The sequence below is a fragment of the Sorex fumeus genome, unplaced genomic scaffold (genome assembly GCF_029834395.1).
Source record: "Sorex fumeus unplaced genomic scaffold, SorFum_2.1 ptg000009l, whole genome shotgun sequence".
NCBI lineage: Eukaryota > Metazoa > Chordata > Mammalia > Eulipotyphla > Soricidae > Sorex > Sorex fumeus.
Window position 1 is genome coordinate 27,447,004 of NW_026606066.1, and position 22,431 is coordinate 27,469,434.

A 22,431-nucleotide genomic window follows, 5' to 3' on the forward strand; every position below is an offset into this window, starting at 1 on the left:
TACAAGAGAAGGTTGACTTTAAGAGTCCCATATCATGTAGAACATGGTCAGCATTCTGCCAGATACCCTAGAGTGGTTTCACCTGCACACAAATATAAAGCCATGAGCAGATCTGACCATTTTCAAAGAGCTTAGGACAACATTTTGGGCTTCTAACTAAGTGCACGGGCACATCACCATGCATTGAGTTGCACCTTGTGTTCAACCCAACCAAACAAAGGGGTTCTTAAGTAGCAGTCAAGAAATGGAAGGGAGAAGGACTGACTTTTATTTCCACTTGATTGAAGTGTGAACTCTGAGGAAAATGAGTTTCCAGCAGAGCACTCAGGAATAACTTCCATTTCACCTCATGTCCTTCAGTATCAGAATTCACACCCACCTTTCCTGAGTCCTAGGCTTTCTCTCTAGTGAAGGCCATACCACTGGGTGTCCAGCTAGCCAGCACTCTGTGGAGTGCTTCAGTCTGTATGACACACCATGACTCAGACAGCTCTGATGGGCCAGGTCACTGCAGATACAAGCAACTATTCCTGGGCATCCCCCTTGAAAAGTCTTGTGACACCAAGGAGAGAACATTCCATAACCACATTGTTTTTGTGGACATTCTGACCTAGAAGTAAGACTGTGTCAAGGATCCCACAGTTTCATTCTGTGGTTGCCTTTGCCTGCTAACAGCAACAAGACCAAAAGGTCTCTTTCTTGTTCTTCCTCTTTTCTATATTCTCCTACATCAATGTTCTTGTTGGAATCTGATCCTCTTCCTCTACCCATTAAATAACTTCCCCCAGAAATCCACTACTTGGCTGAAATCTTGGCTCATAATTCACTTGTCTATGAAGATCCCTCTGGGATTTTGGAAGATCATTCTATTTCCTATTGAGTCCAAATGGATTCTGTGGTCCTAGGATAATTTTTGGGGACATCTGGCTGCCAATGGGAAGGTTGAGGAATGTGGGGAGAGAGATTCAAGGACCAACTATCAAGAACCAGTCGAGTCTAGGCATGGAAAATCATTCTGGTGTAAATATTAGGAAGAGCCCTGTGCTGCGGGTACTTGTTTACACAGACCCTGCCTTATTCTAGAAAGTTGGTCAGCCTCACAGAGGGTGGAGAAGTTAAACTGCAATCTCACTTCCTCTCTCTCAAGCTCATGATCTCCCTAACTTAAACTTGAACGACAAACTCCAGACATCAAAACATTGCAGCAGAATATTCTCTCCATCTGAGCAACAAAGGCAATGAGGAGGCTTGGAAATGATGGATGTGTCAGAATTCAAACCCATAGCTTTGGGTTCCCAGGCTAAGATTCTTTCCATATTTCAAGCTGCCTTTTAATCTGTGGTGCAAGGAGCAAGGGGTTAAACTTCCAGAAAGTGTCATGAATAAGTCATAGAATCACTGCTGTGTGTGTCTGGGACAAAGAATTATTATACTGGCTTCCAGCAGCATTAGAGGAAACCCAAGCCAGAGACAGAGCCTACAATGAATGATACATTCCCTTATTCTGTTAGCTCTGCAGCTGTTGTTAAACCAAAAAAAAAAAAAAAGAGAGAAGAAGAAGAAGAAGAAAAATTGGGGTGAGAAGGGTAGAGTTGCTCGTTAGGCTTTAAACCATTAATCTCCCATGGAAAGTGCTTTCTTGCTTTATTTATTTATTTTATTTATTTATTTTGACTTACTGTCCAATATTGGTGCACTTCTGTCATTGGTGACTGTCTTCTTTAGCTTCTTCCCTTTGCTGATGTCGGAGAGAAGAGCATTTCTCCCAGCCTGCTCCGACTTATTCAAGGAAGGCTTTTCTGTGTTGGCCTGAAAGGAAACCACGCAACCTCGTATTCATCCCTTGAATTAAAATCGTGTACTCCAGTGCTCTGCGGGAACAGACTGAGCCCTGGAAACTTGTTATTAAGGTTCTGGATGATAGGTTGTATATTCTCCACAAGTTTCAGTCCCGATGTCACTGTTTTTAAGACCCAGACATTTGGGAGCAGATGCTCTCATAAATTACACCGGGCTTCTCATGCAGGAAGAGCCAGGGCTGGCGGCTAGAACAAGATGGGAATTTTAAGTCTGAGAAGCTCCCGTGGGACACCATGAGGCTTCTCTTTCCAGATTGTACCCTCGAGAAGAGCTTCTTTTTCCTATCCCTTGGAACTAAGCCATTGCAAAGGGAAAACTGTATCCTTTTTAAAGGAAAAAAAAAAAGGGAGGGGAGCAGGGCCAGCCATAAGTATTTTAAAATACCAAAGTTTTAGAAAATAATCCTGTCTACATTGCTGAAAACCTTTTTCCTTTATCACCTGTTTGAGGGATAATTTACAAATTTACATATAGTAGAATCACCCTTTCATGTAGGTTTCTATCAGTTTTGATATCTGCCATCATGAAACCATGCATTATGGGCCCAGGGAACTTGTTCCTTACCACTAAGAGTTTTTTCATCTCCCTTTGCTCCAACGTATTTCTAATAACAAATAATTGATTAATATTGAATCTCTGAGCACCTAGATCCCCCAAAATAAATGGCCAGATCGTACCAAGTAGGAAGTTAGACTTTTAGAAATTGGGGAAATGGGTATTTTCAGAATTTCTGGGAAAGAGATGTGTTTTTGTTATTGTTGTTGTTGTTTTTAAAAGAAATTGGAGCTCACTCTTTCAGGGTTATTTCAGGGAGCGGGGACAGAAAACATCAGGATGGAAATTGGGAGAAAGACCAGCATCTGTGTCTATCACACCTGGAAACTGGCTCAGTCTCAGGGGTCCCAGGGAAAAGTTTGCTTCCCCAAGTCCTTCCAGCAGACCTGAGAGGCCTAGGGCAGCCCCGACATTCCCTTCTTAAGAGACCTTCTGATTTGAGATGTGCTAGTTTGGGCAACAGGAGGCAGATACCAGGGGAAGCTCCAGTAGCTGGCTTACTGGGCAATCAATGATGATCAGAGGTAGAGGCTGAGGGAGAGATAAGGAAAGCCCTGAAAAAAGTAGGCTAAATATAGGCTACAGAGATAATACAATGGGTAAGGCGCTTCTTCTACACGCTGCCAACCCGAATTTGATCCCAGGCATCCCATAATGGCCCCTGAGCCCCACCATGAGTGATCCCTAAGCATAGAGCCAGAAGCCCTGAGAACAAAAGCAGAAAGTCAGTTGTGGGTCCAGAATGATAGTACAACAGGCAGGGCACTTGTCTGCAGCATGCAGCTGGGGGTTGATCCCTGACACCACATATGGTCCCCTGAGCCCTGCCAGGAGTGATCCCAGAGGGCAGAGAGTTAGGGACAACGCCCTGAGCACCTCCTGGTGTGGCTCAAAACAACAAAAACCAGTCCCCACCTCCACCCCTGCCCCCAGGCACCAAGAAACATACAAAAAACAAACACAAAAACAACCCCAAACCCCATGTTAAGCTAAATAGAATCACAGTGTGTTAAGTTGGAAGGGTCCTGAAGTTTGTTATAAAGTTTCATTTGCTTAAGATGCACAGGTTAATTATGCAGCTTTTACTTTGGGTCAGGCACTGATTTTAGCATCTTGCATGTCTTAATTCATTTTCATCTATCTGAGTCACTCCCATTTTTGAGACAAGGAAGTTAAGGCCAGGAAGGTGGAAAGAAGTTAAGATTTAAACCATAGCAACCTGACTCCAGAACCTTCTCTGATGGAAGGTTAAATAGGAGATCTAAAATACTTCATGAGCCAGAAAAATAGCTCAATGGGCTGGAGGCCCTGGTTTGACTCCACACAATTGCTGGGAGTGATCTCCAAGCACAGATCCAATTGTAGCTCCGGAGCACTGCTGGGTTTGGCCTCCAAACCAATTAAAAGTAAACACAATGAGCTCCCATTTGACGCAGCAATACCACTCCTGGGAATATATCCCAGAGAGGCAAAAAAGTATAGTCGAAGTGACATCTGCAATTGTTTGTTCATTGCAGCACTCTTTATAATAGCCAGATTCTGGAAAAAACCTGAGTGCCTGAGAATAGATGACTGGTTAAAGAAACTTTGGTACATTTACACAATGGAGTACTATGTAGCTGTTAGAAAATAGGAAGTCATGAAATTTACATACAAGTGGTACTACATGGAAAGTATAATGTTAAGCGAAATGACTGAGAAAGAAAGGGATAGACATAGAAAGATTGCATTCATTTGGGGAACATAAAGTAACAAAATAGGAGACCAACACCCAAGAATGGCTGAGATTAGTACCAGGAATTTTATTCCATGGCGTGGAGGCCAGCCACACGTGCTAGGGGAAAAGGGACCTCAGATAGAGAAGGGAGCACCAAATAAAGGGTGTTGGGAGGATCCTCCCAAGATAGGAGAAGCATGCTTAAAGTAGACTATAGACCAAACATGATTGTCCCCATTGCCTCTTTTGCAAACCACAACACCCAATAAGAAAGAGAGAGAACAAAAGGGAATGCCCTGCCACAGAGGCAGGGAGGGATGGAGGGGATGAGGGGTGGGAGGGATACTGGGATCCATGGTGGTGGGAAATGGGCACTGGTGGAGGGATGGGTATTTGATCATTGCATAATTGAAACCCAAAAATAAAAAATTAATTAATTAATTAATTAAATAGGTAAAGGTAAGGTAAAGGCCCTCCTGTTGATCGTCGATTTGCTCGAGCAGGCCCAGTAACGTCTCCATTGGAGACTTTGTTGTTACTGTGTCTGGCATATCGAATACGTCACGGGGAGCTTGCCAGGCTCTGCCGTGCAGGCGAGATACTCTCGGTAGCTTGCCGGGCTCTCCGAGAGGGGCGGAGGAATCGAACTCGGGTCGGCCATGTTGGCCGCTTGTAAGGCGAACGCCCTACCCGCTGTGCTATCGCTCCAGCCCAATTAAATAAATAAATAAAAGTAAACACAATAGCTCTTTCCCATCAACCCCCAACACTTTAGCCTAGTGAAAGCTCTGGCAATCCTGGAAATGCTCTTGCATAGTTTGTTTTTGCTAATGGAATCGTCCTCTAGTGCTCTGTTTTTTTCAGCTTGGGCATCCTGGAAATAGCTTTTACAATCACTGACTGTCTTCAATTTTAAGGATGAAGAAAACTTAAGGTCCAGGCAGGCCAATGGTCGTGCCCACACTGTGTCTCCTCAGGGTTGGGGTTCAGCGACCTTCATTCTTTGGCCTCTACATTCTTGTGGGCACCTGATTTCCCAGGAACAGAGAGGTGGGTAACTGCTCTTATGTGCCATCCAGGCAGGCCCTGAACTGCTATGCACCTGTACTAAGAAAGAGTGTCCACAGGCAGTAACCTCTCTCTGTTGGATGCCAGCCCGCCTCTCTCTTTCCTCAACTCCACTTCCTGTTGCTAGGAGCCTGCTCTTCACCAGGTCATTATGGACGAAACAAATTGACAGGCTATGCCAGGATTAAACTTCTGTCATTCTGGTACCATTTTCATAATTTTTTGGCATCGTCGCATGCTTCTTTTGTTTTTATTTATATTTTTTCATGAATTAACTTCATGAAAAATATAAATAAGATGTTTATTTAAATAATTTAAATCTAAATAAATAAAGATGTTTTTGGTAAACGCGTTTCCTTTCTTTTCTTTTTTTTGGGGAGAGGGGTCCACACCAGCTGATTTTTACTCCTGGCTTAGTCCAGGTTTTACTCCTGGCTCTGTGTTCAGGGAACAGTCCTGGTGATGCTCCAGGAACCATATGAGTGCCTCAAATCAAACCTGGGTCGGCCTGTGCATCTTACCCACTATACTATCTCTCTGGCTGCAGTAAGTGTTTTCTTAAAAATGAACTCATTATTAAATCCTGGACTTGATATCATTACCTACTGCTAATTACAATTTTCAAAGCACACACTAAAACACATGAACATTAAAAATTAAAAAATACTTGTTCATGTGCTTCACAGTATGGTTACAAGCAACACTTTAGGGGAATTAGAAACAAATTCCAGCCAGATGAGAGCTTTTCATGTTTACCAAAGAACTTAAATTCATTATTATCTATGAATGATTTTACTTTGGTGGGCCTGGTGACCACACTCAGAAGTACCTACAATTTCTGGGTCTGTGCTCAGAGGTCACTTGTGATACTGGGAATTGAAAAGGGGCTGGCAACATGCAAGACAACCCTTGAACTACCACTTCAGCACATAAATATCATTAAAAAAAACTACTACGCCATGAACTGATACTATTGTAAAATAATAATAAATCATCATTATTATTATTGGTTTTTAAAAATGATAGTTTTAGAAACAAAATGAACATAAAACATTACAATAAAATTGTGTATTTCTAAGTGCTGACCCTCAATTTCTGTACCTATCTCCTTGGACATTTTAGCCTGTTCTAAAGCCTATTGGCAGGATCATGCTTTGAGGAGCAATGAGCTAATTCACAGTTTGTTCTTCCAGCTAGATTGCAACCACAAGTGGGCTAGACAGGTGAAGCCTGGGCAGGAGACTTTTCCTATCTGAGCTTCAGTTTCCCCAAGAGGAAAAAGCCAAGGCACATGACTTTTCAGGGAAGTGTTCCCAAGCTATGGTATGCCTGGGAAGGAATCCCTCAGGTCCCTTAATGAAGGGCAGGCTTCCTGGAAGCCTAACTTCTGAGGACAAAACTGTCTAGGATCCAGGATGAACCCACGAATAAAATCCCTTTGGAAAGTAGCATCTAAAAGCAAGGAGAGGCTTAAAGGAGGATGTGTGTGTGTGTGTGTGTGTGTGTGTGTGTGTGTGTGTGTGTGTGTACTGGGGTGTGGGTGGGATGAGGGAAAGTGATGCTAAACAGGGTGGTAGGGAGGAAGAAGCAGACAAAAAGAAAAGAGTTAAAGAATGAAAAAAAAATTTACAAAGGAATGTTTTGGGGTCCTGTTATGACTAGAGCAGCCCAGAAGTTAGAAGGGAGGTGTCAAATCGACGTGGATGGATGGATACTGTCTGAGGCCAACTGCCCCCACTAGCCCAGTGCAGGCCAGTGCCTGGGAATGATAGGATGTTTCAGTGGTAGGGTGCTGCAGAAACAACCATTCTAACCTTGATCCCCAGCGTCACTCACAGCATGAGATTGAGACTCAAAACCCTATGGTGTCAGCAGCATCACGTGGTCTGGCTTGCTCTGGCACCATATTTAAAACTTTTTGATAGGGGTCACACCAGCAGTATGGTGGGGACATGTCATGCCAGGGATCTACGTCAGGGCTCTGTCCATGTGCCCTACCCACTGTGCCATCTATCTCCCTGGCTCCCTCAGGCTCTCATAGTTAAGCCAGAAACAAATAGCTGAGAACAAACACAATACATGTGTGCAAATACAATACATGTGTGACTTCCTCCAGCTTGCTCCAGCATAGACAATGGAACAGGTGGCACCACTCACCAGAGCAAAAGTGGGGGGCGGTGGGGGTGCGGGAGGCGGAGGGACAGGCATCGTGGACAGTCAAGCTTTCACCAATCTTGCTGATAAACCTGCAGAAAAAGACCAATGAACAAAAGAAGAAAAACATGACCATTTGTTGGATTCTCAGGCATTAATCTGCGATCCTAATTTTCCTTACATACTTCTGCACCACAGGTACAGACATTAACTTCGCGTCTCAGCCCAGCATGTCACAGCCCAGCATCATCACCTTGTGAAGACAGACGGTACAGTTTGGAAAGGACCTGTTCAGGGGAGGTTTCTGAGCCAAAACACCTCTAGGAGCAGGAAGCAAACTCTGCCCATGACCCACCTCCACCCCTGCTTGGAGTGCGGGCTTGGGGGATGAGGATTGAAGGCAGACAGACCCAAGACCCACAACCTAGCAAGCTCAAAATTTCTGGGAACACTATTAGAAATGTCTCCTGGCAAAGGTGGAAGTTTGCTTCGCCTCCTGCTCCTGTTTTCATGACAAAACCATTTCTCGGCCCCTGCCCCCACCTACGTCTCCTCCACACCTCCTGATTCTTCTCCCAGTCCTTTGCTGGTTCATCTGCACTGAAAACAAGGACGGATGTAAGCCTGGATTTACCCTCAAAGTTTCTACCGTTGTCCAGGGATTGAGAGCCAGGAAAGCAAGGCAGGATTAAAATAGACCAAACAAACAAACAAACAAAACAACCAAAAAACAAAACAAAACAATAGGTCACAAATGGGATCCTTGTGCTGGGACCCTACCGGTCATCGGAGACAGCTGACAGCGGTGGCTGCCTCTCCTACAGCGTCTTCTGGATCTATCTGGGGTTCCAGATCAGCCCGGGGATGTAGGTCCTCAGCAAGATCCAGAGCCACTGCCCTTTCACTGCAGGAAGCCAACTTTACCCTAAATCTTTCTTCCTTCCTTTCTTTCTTCTTCTTTTTTTTTTTTGTTTGTTTCCTTCTTTGTAGTTAATTCCCCGCTCCCCCCCACCACACACACACCCTCCCCATAGCCATTAAGCTCAGGTCTTGCCCTGGGCCCTTTCTAAGCTGCTGGGTCACTTTCAGGACCTTTTTGGAAATCCGTTAGTATCAGGGGGCTTGAACTCACAATCTTACACCTGCCAGGCAAGTGCTTTCAAGCCACTGAGTCATTTTCCAGGCTTTTGGTTTTTGGTTTGTTTGTTTTGGGCCAAAGATCTTATCTCACTCTCTGTTTCTCTCTCTAAAAAAAAACCTCTGCATTTTGTGCAAACCCTTTCTACTTGTTTAATGGCATGTTGCTGACTTAGAACTTGTTTAATAAAACCAATCTGACCTCTAAATTTGTGAATTTTTGTTATTTTGATTTGGGGATCACACCTGGTGTTGCTCAGGGCTTACTCCTGGTCTGGTTCTGCACTCAGAAATCACTCCCAGAGGGACTCAAGGGACATATATGGTGCTGGGGTTTAAATTGAGGTTGGCCATGTACAAGACAAGGATTTTTTTTTCTCTCTTGAGAACAAAGGGGAGGTGAGACCGGTTAGGTTGGAGGACAGGGGAAAGGACTGGAGGAACAGAGGCAAAGTATGCGGCCCTGCATATTCCAGGGGCAAAGAGCCCATGGGGACGGGTATGAGGATGTAGATGAGAATGGGGCTGGGGTTGTACAAGGGGATGGTGATGGGGTTGGGGCTGGGGCTGGGGCTGGGCTGGGGAGCAGGATGGGGGAGGAAGTGCTTGGAGACACCTGCAGGCACACCAGGCTACCTTCTCCCGAATGCTTTGTGCCCTGTCCAGCAAGACCCCATCTGCCAGCCCCAGGTGGTGCCCACTCTTGGTTTCTCCCATCAGATCCTTGTTACTCCACTTATGCTAGCCAGGCAGCATGGCAGGTGCTAGGAATGCAAACTCTTAGTCCCTCTCCCCTGAATTTGTTTCAGCATTTTAGCAAGATCCCTGCATTCACATGCATGAGGAACACTAATGAGGTGCTAAAGGCATAAGGCCACCCCTCACACTGATTCTGGGTGACATGCACCTCCAATTTCAAAGAGCAGAGTTACTGCTCTTTTCTTTGCTCAGTTTGCCATGGAAAATAGCTTCTTAGAACATATTAGCTTAGTTCTGACATCAAAAAGTGAATGCAGAAGACTCACATGTTCCTGGAGTAGCCATAATGATGGGCACCAGGAACACAGGGTTCATAGCTCAGCTCTGTCACAGCTATGGGAGACAGAATTCACTGTGTCTGACAGTCCCATTCCAAGCGAGCCTGCTAGACTATCAGCTCAAAACCCAGCTGAACCCAACTCACAGCTTTGCTATTGACATGCAGCAGGACCCAGGGTGACCTTGCAAGGATCTGCTCACTTGACCGAGGAGATACCAAGGCCCCCAGACATGGAGACTCACTAGAAGACCCACAGCAACTCATTCAGATCTTGGGCTTTACATCCCCTTCTTCCTCTTGCTGTACTGCTTTGCTCTCCTGCCCCTTTCAAAGCCCTGAACGTGTTTTTCTGGTGGATGAAGAACAAGTCTTCTAGTTTATTTGTAAACTAGGTTGGAATCTATTTTTTAGTAAAACTGTCTCAAAAAAGGATAAAAAAAAAAGATTCCTGGACAGGAAGATTGCTCCATAGTTGGAAGCCTGCCTCATGGGGTGGGGGGAGGGTGAAAAGGCAGCTGGAATAGAGAACAGATCACTAAGAAAATGATGGTTGGAGGGATCGGTCGAGAAGGGAGACGTGTGCTGAAAGTAGATAAAGGACCAAATGTGCTGGCCTCTCAGTATCTGTACTGAAAACCCTAATGCCCCAAAGTAGAGAGAGTATGAGAGAAATTGTCTGCCAGGCAGGCAGGGTGAGGGTGGGAAAAGGGAGTATACTGGGGAGATTGGTAGTGGGAAATGTGCACTGGTGGAGTGTTTGATCATTGTATGACTGAAACCTGAAAGCTTGTAACAGTATCTCATGGTGATTATATATATTTATATATATGTGTGTGTGTGTGTGTGATTATATATATATATATATGATTCTATATATATAATCACACACACACATATATGTATATGAATAACCTGAAAGCTAGTCCAGATGTTAAGGTATTTGCCTTGCATGCAGCCAATCCTTGATTCCCAAGCATTACATAGGGTCCCCCAAGTACCCTTGAGCACCATGATTAAGCTCTGAGCACGTCTAGGAGTGAACCCCAAACAAAAATGGTTTCCTTTGAGGGGGAGAGCTCAAATGGTACAAGACATGTGTAGTATCAACAAGGCCCTAAGTTTGATCCCCCAGCACCACGTGGCCTTGGGGAACACCAATGGCTGTGGTGATGGTCCCTGATCACCTCCAGCCATGTGGGCTGTCGGGAGGGATTTCCTTGCCCCAGAGGAAGGCCCAGCCAGGGTCTGGCCTGGATTCAGGCTTGCTACGAGAGGTGCTGAATCAGAAAGTGGTACAGACAGAGATCAAGGTGGCAGGGGGTACCCTGAGATGGGGGATCTTTGGAGCAAGTCCTCTATGTGCTTGGAGGGATAAAGACACACATGAATGTAAGGAGCCTGCTTCTGTGTCCTCTGATTCACTTCTCTGCCTGTCAGCATCACAGTCAGGCTCTTGGGGGCGGGGGTGATAATACGTAGGAGTGGGCCCCCTCCAGCACCCTGGTTCTCCACACTCACTCTCAGGTGGCCTGGGTCAGAGGAGATACCCCCTCCCCAGCTGGGGGCCACACTGCAGAGCAGGCCGTCCACCCGCAGGGCCTCTTCCACTGAATGACTCCCCCGTTGCCTGTTGTTTTGGTTGTGTCTGTGTTCTCACTGACTTAAAAATAACCCCCGACCACAGGGGCTGGGCCCTGCCCTCTGGGCCATGTCCGCTACAGACACATGGGGAGAGGAAGTGTGGGTGAGCATCTTCCCTTTCCCAGAGTTCTTCTCTCAGCACTCTGGCTGCACCCACCTCCACACACCATCTTGGGGGCTCCTCCGACTCTGGCTTTTTCCTAAATGAACAGCCAGTGGCTGGGAGAGTTTGGAAGAAACCCTGAATTCTAATCCTGACATCTCAGCACTGGGTCCAAGGACACGAGTCTCATGCTCCTAGGTTGGGCTGCCACATGCCTGATTCTCTCCGGATTGTGGACTACTCCACCAGCAGTCCCTAGTCCACGAGACAAAGTAGGGCTCTGACAAATGGGAGAGCCAGGCAGGGGCTGCAGGGAAGTCTCCCAGCATCAGCCCTCTGCGTCTGAGATCTGGGCAAGGAGCCAGCCCTCTGTGAAAGGGGCCTGTAGTTCACCTGCTCCTCAGATAGGAAGAACCTAAGCTTTGAGAGAGTGGGGGCTTCTCTTCCCTCTGGGAGTCAACAGCCCTCATCAGAGTCAGAACTGGGCTGTCCTGAAGGGCCTCGAGCAGAGCTGATGAGAATGCACCCAGCACTGCCATCATGTAATGCTTGGCACTCAAGGGGTTACTAACCTGTTCACCTCCCCTAACTTCCAAACGAAAGCAAGCACTTCCTTCAGTTACCAATGGCAGCCACAAACCACAAGGCCTGGAAATTGTTTCACAAAGACCTTGCTATTCTTCTTCTTCTTATTATATTATTATTGGGCTGGAGTGATAGCACAGCGGGTAGGGCATTTGCCTTGCACGCAGCTGATTCCTCCGCCCCTCTTGGAGAGCTACCAAGAGTATCTCGCCCGCACAGCAAAGCCTGGCAAGCTACCCATGACGTATTCAATATGCCAAAAACAGTAACAACAAGTCTCACAATTTGTTGTGAGACATTACTGGTGCCTGCTCGAGCAAATCGGTGAACAACGGGAGGACAGTGACAGTGATTATTATTATTATTATTTTTAAAATTGGGGGTCTGGGGCTGGAGCAATAGCACAGCGGGTAGGGCGTTTGCTTTGCACACGGCCGACCCAGGTTCTATTCCCAGCGTCCCATATCATCCCCTGAGCACTGCCAGGAGTAACTCCTGACTGCAGAGCCAGGAGTAACCCCTGTGCATCGACAGGTGTGACCCAAAAAACAATAAATAAATAAATAAATAAATAAATAAAATTGGGGGTTTTCCAAGCAATGCTCAGGGAGACCAGGAGCCAGTCCTGGTGATACTCTGTCTCACTGGATGGTTCAGCGCTCAGGTCCAGCAGTGTTTGGGGTGACCAGGCTGCCCGGGATCAAACTCAGCTTACTTGTCATGTGCTGTAGCCCTTTGAGTTATCTTCTGCTCTCTCAATGACAGTTTACCATGTGACATTTTCAACCCCGTAATACAGTTACTGGACATGACATGATGACAATGCTGAGATCTGCTATTATGACTTACTGTGCCCACTCAGTGTAACTAGTTTTCCTTATGACCTTGTGCATTCTACTCGATGCACTAACATACAGAGAAGACGTCCTTTACAGGTTTCCAGACATCATTGTGGCGCTGGATAGATAGTACAGCAAATAAGGTGCTAGCCTTCACGCTGCTGACCTGGGTTGAATTTCTGGCATCCCAGATGGTCCCTTTCCTGACCCCCGCCAGGAATGATCCCTGAGCACAAAGCCAGGAGTAAGCCTCAAGCAACATTGGGTCTGTCCAAAAATACAAAAATAAATAAATAAAAATAAATTTTAAATCCCAGACAGACATCATTGTGGTCTGGACTGAGAAAAGCTGGTGCCTCTGTGAGAATATGAAACTGGGGTCAAGAGAATTTGACTCTGAGTCTTTGCTGTGCTACCTTGTAATCTGGGAGGTGAAAAGAGCCTTCTCTGAGCCTTCTTTCCCTCCCTGTAAGTGGAATGCTGCTGGAAGGATGGGATGAAGTGGTGCGTGGCCCAGGAAAGCAGGAGTTGGAATACGGGTCTAGGATCTCTTCTTCCTGGAGCACAAGCACATGTTCTGTTGGGGTGCGCAGTGCTGGCGTGCCTGGCCAGGCAGAACTTAGAGTGAGGGAGAAGAGTGGGCAGGGGCTCCCAAAGCGTGGGATGTCATTTCTTTCTTTCCTTTTTGGTTTTTGGGCCACGTCTGGCAGTTCTCAGAGGCCATATGTAGTGTCAGGAATCTAACCAAGGTCTTGCCCATAGCCACATGCTAGGCCTCGCACTGTCCCTCTGCCCCAGATTGTCATTTCTTGCATGAGAATCAGCAATGTGTGTTTCAGAACCTCTTTACATCTTGCTTCCCACCCTAGTGAAAGTCGCTGACGTTGGAGGATCACTGACTTCCCCATGTACTGACCCTCATCCACCCACCTGCCCTTCACCCCAGATTCTGAATTTTGAACACTTTCGAGAGTTAATTTCTTTTTAATAATAATTTCAATGATTAAATATTAAAGTAACTGAGAAAAGCTAGAGTGTTCTTAAATGTTCACCTGAAGGTTGATTTTTATGTGTATATAAGTTCTCTCTCTCTCTCTCTCTCAATCCAGAGAGGGGGAGTGAATATTCAATTCCAACACTGTGCTATGAATTGACCTGTGTCCCTCCCAAATTACTATGCTGGAGTACAAAGGCCAGGACCCTAGAATGTGACTGTAATGTGACTGTACATGGAACTGGGCTCTAGGGAGAGGTGATTGAATTAGATTAAGTCTGTTGAATGAGGCCCGAATCCAAAACAACTGAGATCTCTGAGAAGAGAAGGGGACCCCAAGGATGGCAAAAGACAGAGCAGAAGCCTCATGAGGACAGGGGAGGTGGCCACTTGCAAGGAAGGGAGAGACTTCCAGACAAACTCACCAGCTGCCATCTGGATTTGGATGCTAGCTTCTGGAGCTGTGGGACCACACAGTTCTACCACTAAGTGACCCACTCTAAGGCACAGTGCTATGACAGCCCAGCAGCCCAACACACAGTGTCAATAATGCATGCCTGCTATTCTCAGGGACATGTGGAGAGAACTATTTTTGAATAAAACATCCCTCCATTATCTCACCCGTGACATTCCTGGCTCACCATACACTAAAGAAAGAGAAAAGTCACTCCAAATCTTAGGGCATATAAGAAATTGTTCATACTTTATTAAATCACTGAAGGAATTGTTTTTAAAAAAAGGCAAAATTTTTATGTGAGAAGCTGTTGCGGCGAGGAAAAGAATTTGTCAATAATCCTCTGTTAACAGTAACTGGCTCTTCTGGGTTGAGAGAACAGAGCTGAATACATATTTTTAAAAGTTCAGTCACTTTTCCTTGTTGACCTGCTCATTGTTCCTCCTCTCCACCCCATCTCCTCCCTACCCCTCCACCCTTGCCACCTGACACACCAATATCAATATTTGGTTAGAAATTCTGGAATTGCCTACTTAGTTTAACTGCAATGCTACTTGCAGTTGGCTAAAGGTCAACAACCCAATTTAACCTCCCATTAGATAGCACTATACATGGATCCTAGACCAGCCAAGGCACCAGTGGCCTGGAGCCATCTGTATAATATATAACACTGGAGGACACCTCGGAAGAGAACATGTGTGGCTCAGTCCATTTCCCATCCACTGCAGACATGGTCTGCTCATGGCATGGTCAACTGGTACACAGCCCACAGGCGAATCTATACTCGTTTGGAAACTCATGGTTTATTCTTCAATGTGTGCCCCTGAGAAAAAAGAATCATCGTTGGCTGTGGAATGGTCTACTTTATTCAAGAAGAGACTTGGATAGTTTATTTCTTATATTTAATCTAAATTTTACTCTACATTATTTTGCATGGTGCTGATGCTGCCTAATGGTGTAAAATTGACATGAAGTCATCTGCTGATCTTCAGACAGCTGACCCTGAATCTGGAGTGAGGAGCAGGCTGAACAAATTCTAGCAGAGAAGACAAAAAGCAGGTTTATCCAGTTGTCACTATTATTTACTACCTTGGACTATTAAAAACTATAAAGCATTTTACTATATAAATCGTGTTAAAAAATCACCCATAAATACAATCGCACATAAAATGAATGCAGGAAGAGTTAGCATTTCCCTCCCTCCCCCAGAAAGATTGAAAAAATAGAGGAGTATTTTATTCACTCTCTCTCTCTCTCTCTGTGTAAGGGATGGTGATAGAGTAATAAGTATAGGATAGAAACTATATAATTGGACAGATCTAAAGGTCCGAACACTCTCTCACCTTCAAAGCTTTCTATGTTTTTCCTTATTTTCACTTATATATTTAGCTTTATAACATTTTCAACTCACTTATACTATATTTCTTACATATTCTTGGCTTCTTCAGGTTATGTAAACTTTCTACTTCCAAAAATAATACAAATTCACTTAGGAAACATTAAAGTGTACAAAGATAAGAATAAATTGTATTTAACCACTGAATAAAGCATTTGTTAATTAAATTCTAGGTGAAAAAGGGGTGGGGGCTAATAGTACCCAGAGATAATTCTTATTTTGATGTATTTCCTTGCAATTTATATATACACACATAACAAACACACACAAAAATACACACACATACAAACAATTTTTTGGCCAATAAACAGTAAAGAAGGAAATTTATAATTCCTATAACTCAACAGTGTTTTAATCAGAAAAGGCTCTTAAATTCATACTGAGTTACTACCACCATTAAAAAAGGACTGCAAATGTATTCATTACAAAGGCAATGAATCCAGGCCAAGATACACTGTAAAAATAAAATCACTTAGCCAACTAAAATTGCTGCTAAGATCCTGAATTTTAAAAAGCCTGTAGTTTGGGGATTTCTACTCCTAATCATCCTTGATTCTTTAGAGACCCCTTTGCAAGGCACACTCAGTTGGATGTGTTTAAGATATGAAAACCATTAGAGCTAATTAAGCCGAAGTTGGCTTTGTTCTTCAACTTCCTGTAAAAATGCTCAACAGGAAAATTGATGCTCACAGCAAACCACAGCCATCCTGTTTCTCTAGCACAAGCTTTTCACAGCTGCCATAGCCTGTACTTTCCAGTTTATGATCAAGTGGGGTGGGGGGGAATGTGGGGGTGGGCATGGGGGGCTCTGTGCCCCACCCCCATTCCATGGTCCTTAGCATGAACTCTGACCATTTGAGAAAAATTAAATACCTCGGCAGAAAGTTCATTTCTATTTCTGTTACTCTCCCTCTCCTCAGACGGGTGCAGGCACAGCGGCAAAGACTACAAGAGGAAAAGCAGAACAGAAGCTCAACCCGGAGGAAGGAAGAGGCAGAGACACAAGCTTTCCCTCAGGAGTGAAGCAAGAGCCTGGCGGCTACTTAGTTGTTATTGTTCTTTTCAAGCTGGGCAGGATGGGGGATGCAGGTTCGCTGTACACGGGATGCCTTATTTCTCAAAAAGCATTTGCTCCTTTTTCCTGAGGCCTGTCTGATATGGAGCACTAGCTGAAATAACAAAGTTTGTGCTCACTCATACTTTTTTTTTTTCCTGTTGTTGCTCTGTGTGTGCCAGACACAGTAACAACAAAGTCTCCAATGGAGACGTTACTGGGCCCGCTCGAGCAAACTGATGATCAACGGGAGGGCCTTTACTTTACTTACTTTGCTCTGTGTGCGTGTGTGTGTGTGTGTGTGTGTGTGTGTGTGTGTGTGTGTGTATGACAGAGAGAGAGAGAGAGAAAGAGAGAGACAGAGACAGAGACAGAGAGACAGAGAGAGAGAGACAGAGACAGAAAGAGAGAGACCCACTGGTGTTCAGGGACTATTCCTGATTCTGTGCTCAGGATGATGTTTGGGGGTGCTGGGGGGACCATATGTGGTGCCAGAGTTGCACTGGGTCAACCACATACAATGTAAGTGTCTTTCTCCCCGACTATACTTAAACACCATAGTTTACAAAGTTGTCCATGATAATTTGTTAGAGGCATTCAATATTCCAACACCAATCCCACCATCACTGTAACTGTCCCTCTACCATTTTCCAACCATAGCTTAAGAAAAGGCAAGTGTCTTAACCCTGGTACTATCTCTCCAGTCCCTAGTTCATCTTATTAGTCAGGAGTAGTATCTTTTCTGCGTCTGTGACTATTTCAGAAATGCTCCTTTTAAAGGCTTTAGACAAAGAGTTGGTTTATTTTGTGGGGTGGTAAAGGTGAAATTTTTCAAAGGAGACCTTTGAAATCATTGCCATTACTGTTACAGTTAACTAGGAACGTGGATACAAACACAATTTTACTATAAAAGTAATTGCTTGTGAAAGGTTTATATAAAGAAAATTATTTTTAAAAATCTTCTATCATAGGGCTGGAGTGATAGCACAGTAGGTAGGGCGTTTGCCTTGCACGCGGCCGACCCGGGTTCGATTCCCAGCATCCCATATGGTCCCCTGAGCACCGCTAGCAGTAATTCCTGAATGTAGAGCCAGGAGTAACCCCTGTGCACCGCCGGGTGTGACCCAAAAAGCAAAAACAAAAAAAAAAAAAAACAAAAAAAACCAAAAAAAATCTCTTCTATCATATTTGTATATTTTATTTTGGTTTGGAGGCCACACCTGGTGGTGCCCAGGGGCCACTCTTGCCTCAGTGCTTAGAAGTGATCCCAGGGGTATTCAGGGGATTGAACCTGACCTTCTACATGCAAAACAGGTACTCAGTCCACTGGGTTCTCTCTCCAGTTCCATAGTTAATTTTAAAAGTAATGCAAATTCATAGATATTAAAATGAGAGGGAGAAGGAAAACTGAAGGACCCACCTACTCCTACCAATGTTTAAGTGTTGGGGAGGGAAAGGAAATCGTCTGATGCTTTTCACCCACAGAATTGAAAATGTCCCACTACCTCCTCCACTTTCCCATCTCTTCCAGGTGTTCCTGTTGATGGGGTCAGAGCTTAAAGCTAACATTTTCCTGAATCCTCAGCACCTTGTTTAAGAGAGTTCGGGTTTATCCTGTGACATTGCTTGGTGTGTGCACTGAGCATTTGCTCACCAGCACACAGGCTCCTCCACCCTTAACTCGGCATTTACGTCAACACAGTTTATTATTGTAGTCACTGAAACTATCACCTTACAATGTAAAGAGAAAAAGCACCAAAGTTAGTTCTGAATGTGTCAAGTGACCTGAAAGAGCAAATGCCTTATTTGAGAATATTTGAAGATATTTATTGTTACTAGATACGTAAAGCAAGTCTGGGCTTAGTCCCTGATTCCTGGGTCTAGAGAAGAGTTTCATGCTGTCTCCAACATGCCCGTATGAAGAAAACTTTGAAACTATAGAAAATTTCCTCTACAGAAAATTAAGTGATCAGATATATCTCTCTGAGGTGAGCCAATTACTTTTCATCACAAAGCCCAATCTCCACAATAAAATGGGAACAATGGTACCTAGTCATTGGAGATTAGAGTTAAAGGAAGTGTTTGTAAGTATTTGTCATAAAAGTAAGTCACAGTAAAGCAACTGAAACATCACAAATGCTCAATTAATGTCACCACCTCTTCCCCATTAAACCACCAGAAAGAGAAAGGCCAGTCTGACTTAGAGTTTCACCCACTATGCAAAACCCATATAAATGTCGGTAATAGAATCCAACGGTGAAGGGGTCCATGAGCACAGTTTCTCAGAGAAGCGCAGGAGTGAAGACACTCTTGAGACTAATTTTGTTTTAGTTTTAATTTTCACGATTGAGGTATTTATGGCAGTCGAGGAGAAACCTTCTTTCTAACAAGAAGTAAATGTGTTATCACGTGAAAAAATAAAACTTAAAGCAGCAATGCATCACAGTTCAAACAACCCAAAATATCCTGAGCAATGATGTGTTCATCAAACGTTAAGTGAGCTTCCAAAGTACAAAATATGAAAAGTCCGGGTATTTGGTATTTTACGTCCTCTTACGCTCTAGCAGAAGGCGGGGAAATTCCAGCCTATAGGTCAGAGTAGAAGGTGATTTTATCAACCTGCTGCTGGACCCCAGGGACTGTCCATAAATTCTTTGAATTTTTCAGTTCATCTGGAGAACATAAGTAAAATCCTTAAAAATCTTGATATTAGAGTACCTGCTGAGCTGTAAACAATTAACTATGAACACACCTTCCAAAAAAGAATTAGAAAACCTGACTATGACTTCAGATCTTTGTTTAGCCTTTTTAAGTATAAAAGGAGCATTCTGATTGTTTTGTTTTGGGACACACCAGCCAGTAGTCAGGGCTTACTCCTAGCTCTGTGCTCAGGGATCCCTTCTGACAAAACTCTGAATTGAACCTGGTCAACGGCTCACCACGCAAGAGCTCTCCATGTTATGTTACCTCTCTGGCCCCGGAAGGAAGAGTTTTGACCAGATAATACTGCAGTTTGGAAGCAACATAACTTGATGAGCATGAAACAAACCCACATTGAAGGCAATAGTTAAGGGGATGGTTTCCACAGTAAATAAATGATGTTGGGCCAGATCTTAAGCTTCTCATCCTCCATCTCACTGCTTAGATCCTGTCTTACTCTCTCCCTTCAAGCTCCTGGACTCTCTAAGGGTCTCCCTGCTGCCTTTTGTTCACTTTACTACATCTCCATTTTTAAAAAAAAAAAATTGTATACACTAGCTATGCCACTGAATTATAGAATTTGGAGATGTTATATGAGCCTTTTAATTATCTGGGGCTTTTTAAGAAACTATTTCCACATGGAGGAAAAAGAATATGAAATGCTGCTTCATACTGCTAACTCCCCCCCCCCCCCCCCCCCCCCACCAACACACAACCTACACATCAAGTTGTTTTGGTTGGGAAGTGTTTCCTTGAAGAGGTTCAGTAGGTCTCTGGGTAACCAGCATACAATTTTTAAATGGCAATATTTTACGCCAAAGTATGTATCCTGTTAAGCAGAAATAGTTATAAGCAATGATACAGGATCTGATTAGTACTAGTAATTGCACAAGGCTCTATTCCTGTGATTAGAAACAATAAAACTATCTTTCCCCAGGAAGAACGCATAAAAGTGCTTCCTTTGTGGGGCTGATCTTAAGTAACATTGAATGGCAGCCTCTGAGTTCCATGGCCCTGTCGTCTTCTCTAGACTTCAAAAGCACTCCTGGGGTTGGCTAGTGTCACAGTTCCAAGTCAGTTGTGTGGACAACAGCACTACATACTCAAAGGATGTGCTCGCTGACATAAACAGCCCTTTTCATTGGGGATGGGGTGGGAGGAATTCCTCTGGATTCAAACTTGTCTGGTGGTCAGAAGAAATTCCACCCAAATCTTGCTTACCGAGTCTAAATACAAGTTAGGAATCACTCACAATCCTTCCGGTGTGAAACTAACATTCCGTAGAACACAAGAGCCCACATGATCCTCCACAGAACGATCGAACAACAGATCTTTCTCTACACTATGGCTCACAGAAGGCCCCTTTCTTCTTTCTTCTTCCCTCCGTTTGATCAAGAAAATATAGTAAGATAGTATATAATTTTCCTTACCGTTAAAGGGAACTGTAGGAAGGCATGGTCAGGGGCACAGGAGACAGAGAGCAAGGGAGGTAGGAGCTCCAAGAAGGAACAGCCCCTAAAAGGCATCATCTTCTAAGGAAAACGCAGGGTCTCTTTGGGGCGGCCATTTTGGAAACCCTCTGGCCCCCAGTGGAATGTGATATACTGAGTCAGAGGCAAACGCTCTTCTGTGGTTATTCACTTCCTGCCTGATTAATTTGCTGTTTGTTCCTTCCTCCTTTTGCTGCACAAAAAGAAACTAGATTGGTTTTACTGAAGAAGCAAGGCGGGGGGAACCCTAAAATGTTTAAATGCTGTGTTCTGTGTGGTACTGCGACAAGGGAAGATGAACATTTCCATCCAACTTGCTTCTAGACACTCGTGATACTTACATGAAAATGTCTGTTCACAAAACCTGGGTTCCTTTAAGAAAATTCTACCTGAAAGTATTCTTATCAATAGTGACTGAAAAGGCACTTGAGAAACAGAAGGTCCCAACTACATTTATAATTATGGTAAAGTATTACTCATTGTCAGAGCATTCAAGTGCGTGGAGAAAGTTTCAAATGTAGGTGAAGAGAGATGACCAGGTGTATGAAGGCAAATGAGTTTTAAAATATGACTTGGGGACAGAGAGCAGAGAGACATTCCAAAGGGATGGAACATTTATCTTGCACGTATGAGGCCCTGAGTTCTATATCTGGCTCCATATACCTCCTGGGCACTGCCAAGCACTAAACCACACCAAGACTCGGCTAGGACCACTATGAGTGACCCTAGGGTCTTTAGATGAGGCCCCCACAAATGTGGGTGAGGCCCCCACTAATGTGGGTTTCGTGATCAAGTGACATATAGTTCATGCTAGCTGAAGACCGAGCACTCTCTATGACAAAAGATCTTTTTTTTTCCCCCCTATCCTTAGTAGGGCACTCTCTAAGAAGGTGCCTGATAAAAGCATTCTCAGCGGACAGAGGAGACAGAGAATTTAGTATGGGGATCTAGGAGAAGTAGATGTGCAGTGGAAACTATTAACAATGAAACCTTATAAAACAATCTGAAAATGCTCATGATTTTTCTTGATCTGAAAGGTTCAGACTTACATGTCCAAGAGTCCATTTAAAATTCTAATAAGTCAGTATTCATGGAAAAGAACGAAGACAGGCATATTTCAGAAACTAAGTTCACTGCAATATTTTGAACTTCAGTCCTGGTTCTCCTGGATTCAGAGAAAAAAGAGGTAAAGGCCATTGGTTGCCTAATATTTCCAAAAATGATAGAATAGTGCTTGACTCAGGGGACTTTTAGAAAGTGTGGAAATATTTTTAGCTGGGTATTAAGATCAGTGGGTTGGAATAATGGTGGGATTCATGCCCCGAGCCAGAAATATGAACCATACATAGAACAATCTCTTCCAAGAAGTCAGAAAGGATCCAACTGAAAGGTATTAGGAAAGCTGACAACTAAGTTTTTTTAGCTTCTCAAATTCTGGGGCTGGAGAGATAGCACAAGGGGTAAGGTGCTCACCTTGCATGTGGCTGATCCTACCTTGATTCCTGACACCAATTATAGTCCCCTGAGCACCATAGGAGTGATCCTGGAGTACAGAGGCAGGTATTCCAGCACCACTGGGTGGCCAAGCCCTAACTCTGCCCCCAACCACCACCACCACCAAATTCTCAATTATTTGAGAAGGCAG

General features: G+C 44.3%; 1 protein-coding gene across 2 annotated transcripts in view; it reads right to left on the reverse strand.

Moving 5' to 3' along the window:
- WIPF1 (WAS/WASL interacting protein family member 1) overlaps positions 1-22,431 on the reverse strand; it is a 127,550-nt gene that overhangs the window by 21,454 nt on the left and 83,665 nt on the right. The window contains exons 1-3 of one of the 2 annotated variants that reach the window (XM_056110490.1): positions 20,727-20,862; positions 7,358-7,446; positions 1,680-1,809 (exon numbers count right to left, since the gene is read on the reverse strand). In XM_056110490.1, the coding sequence (XP_055966465.1) occupies positions 1,680-1,809; positions 7,358-7,408 (181 nt within the window). In that variant the 5' untranslated portion in view covers positions 7,409-7,446; positions 20,727-20,862. Of the gene's footprint in view, positions 1-1,679; positions 1,810-7,357; positions 7,447-20,726; positions 20,863-22,431 lie in introns of those variants that run through there. The other variant, XM_056110489.1, reaches the window with a different exon arrangement.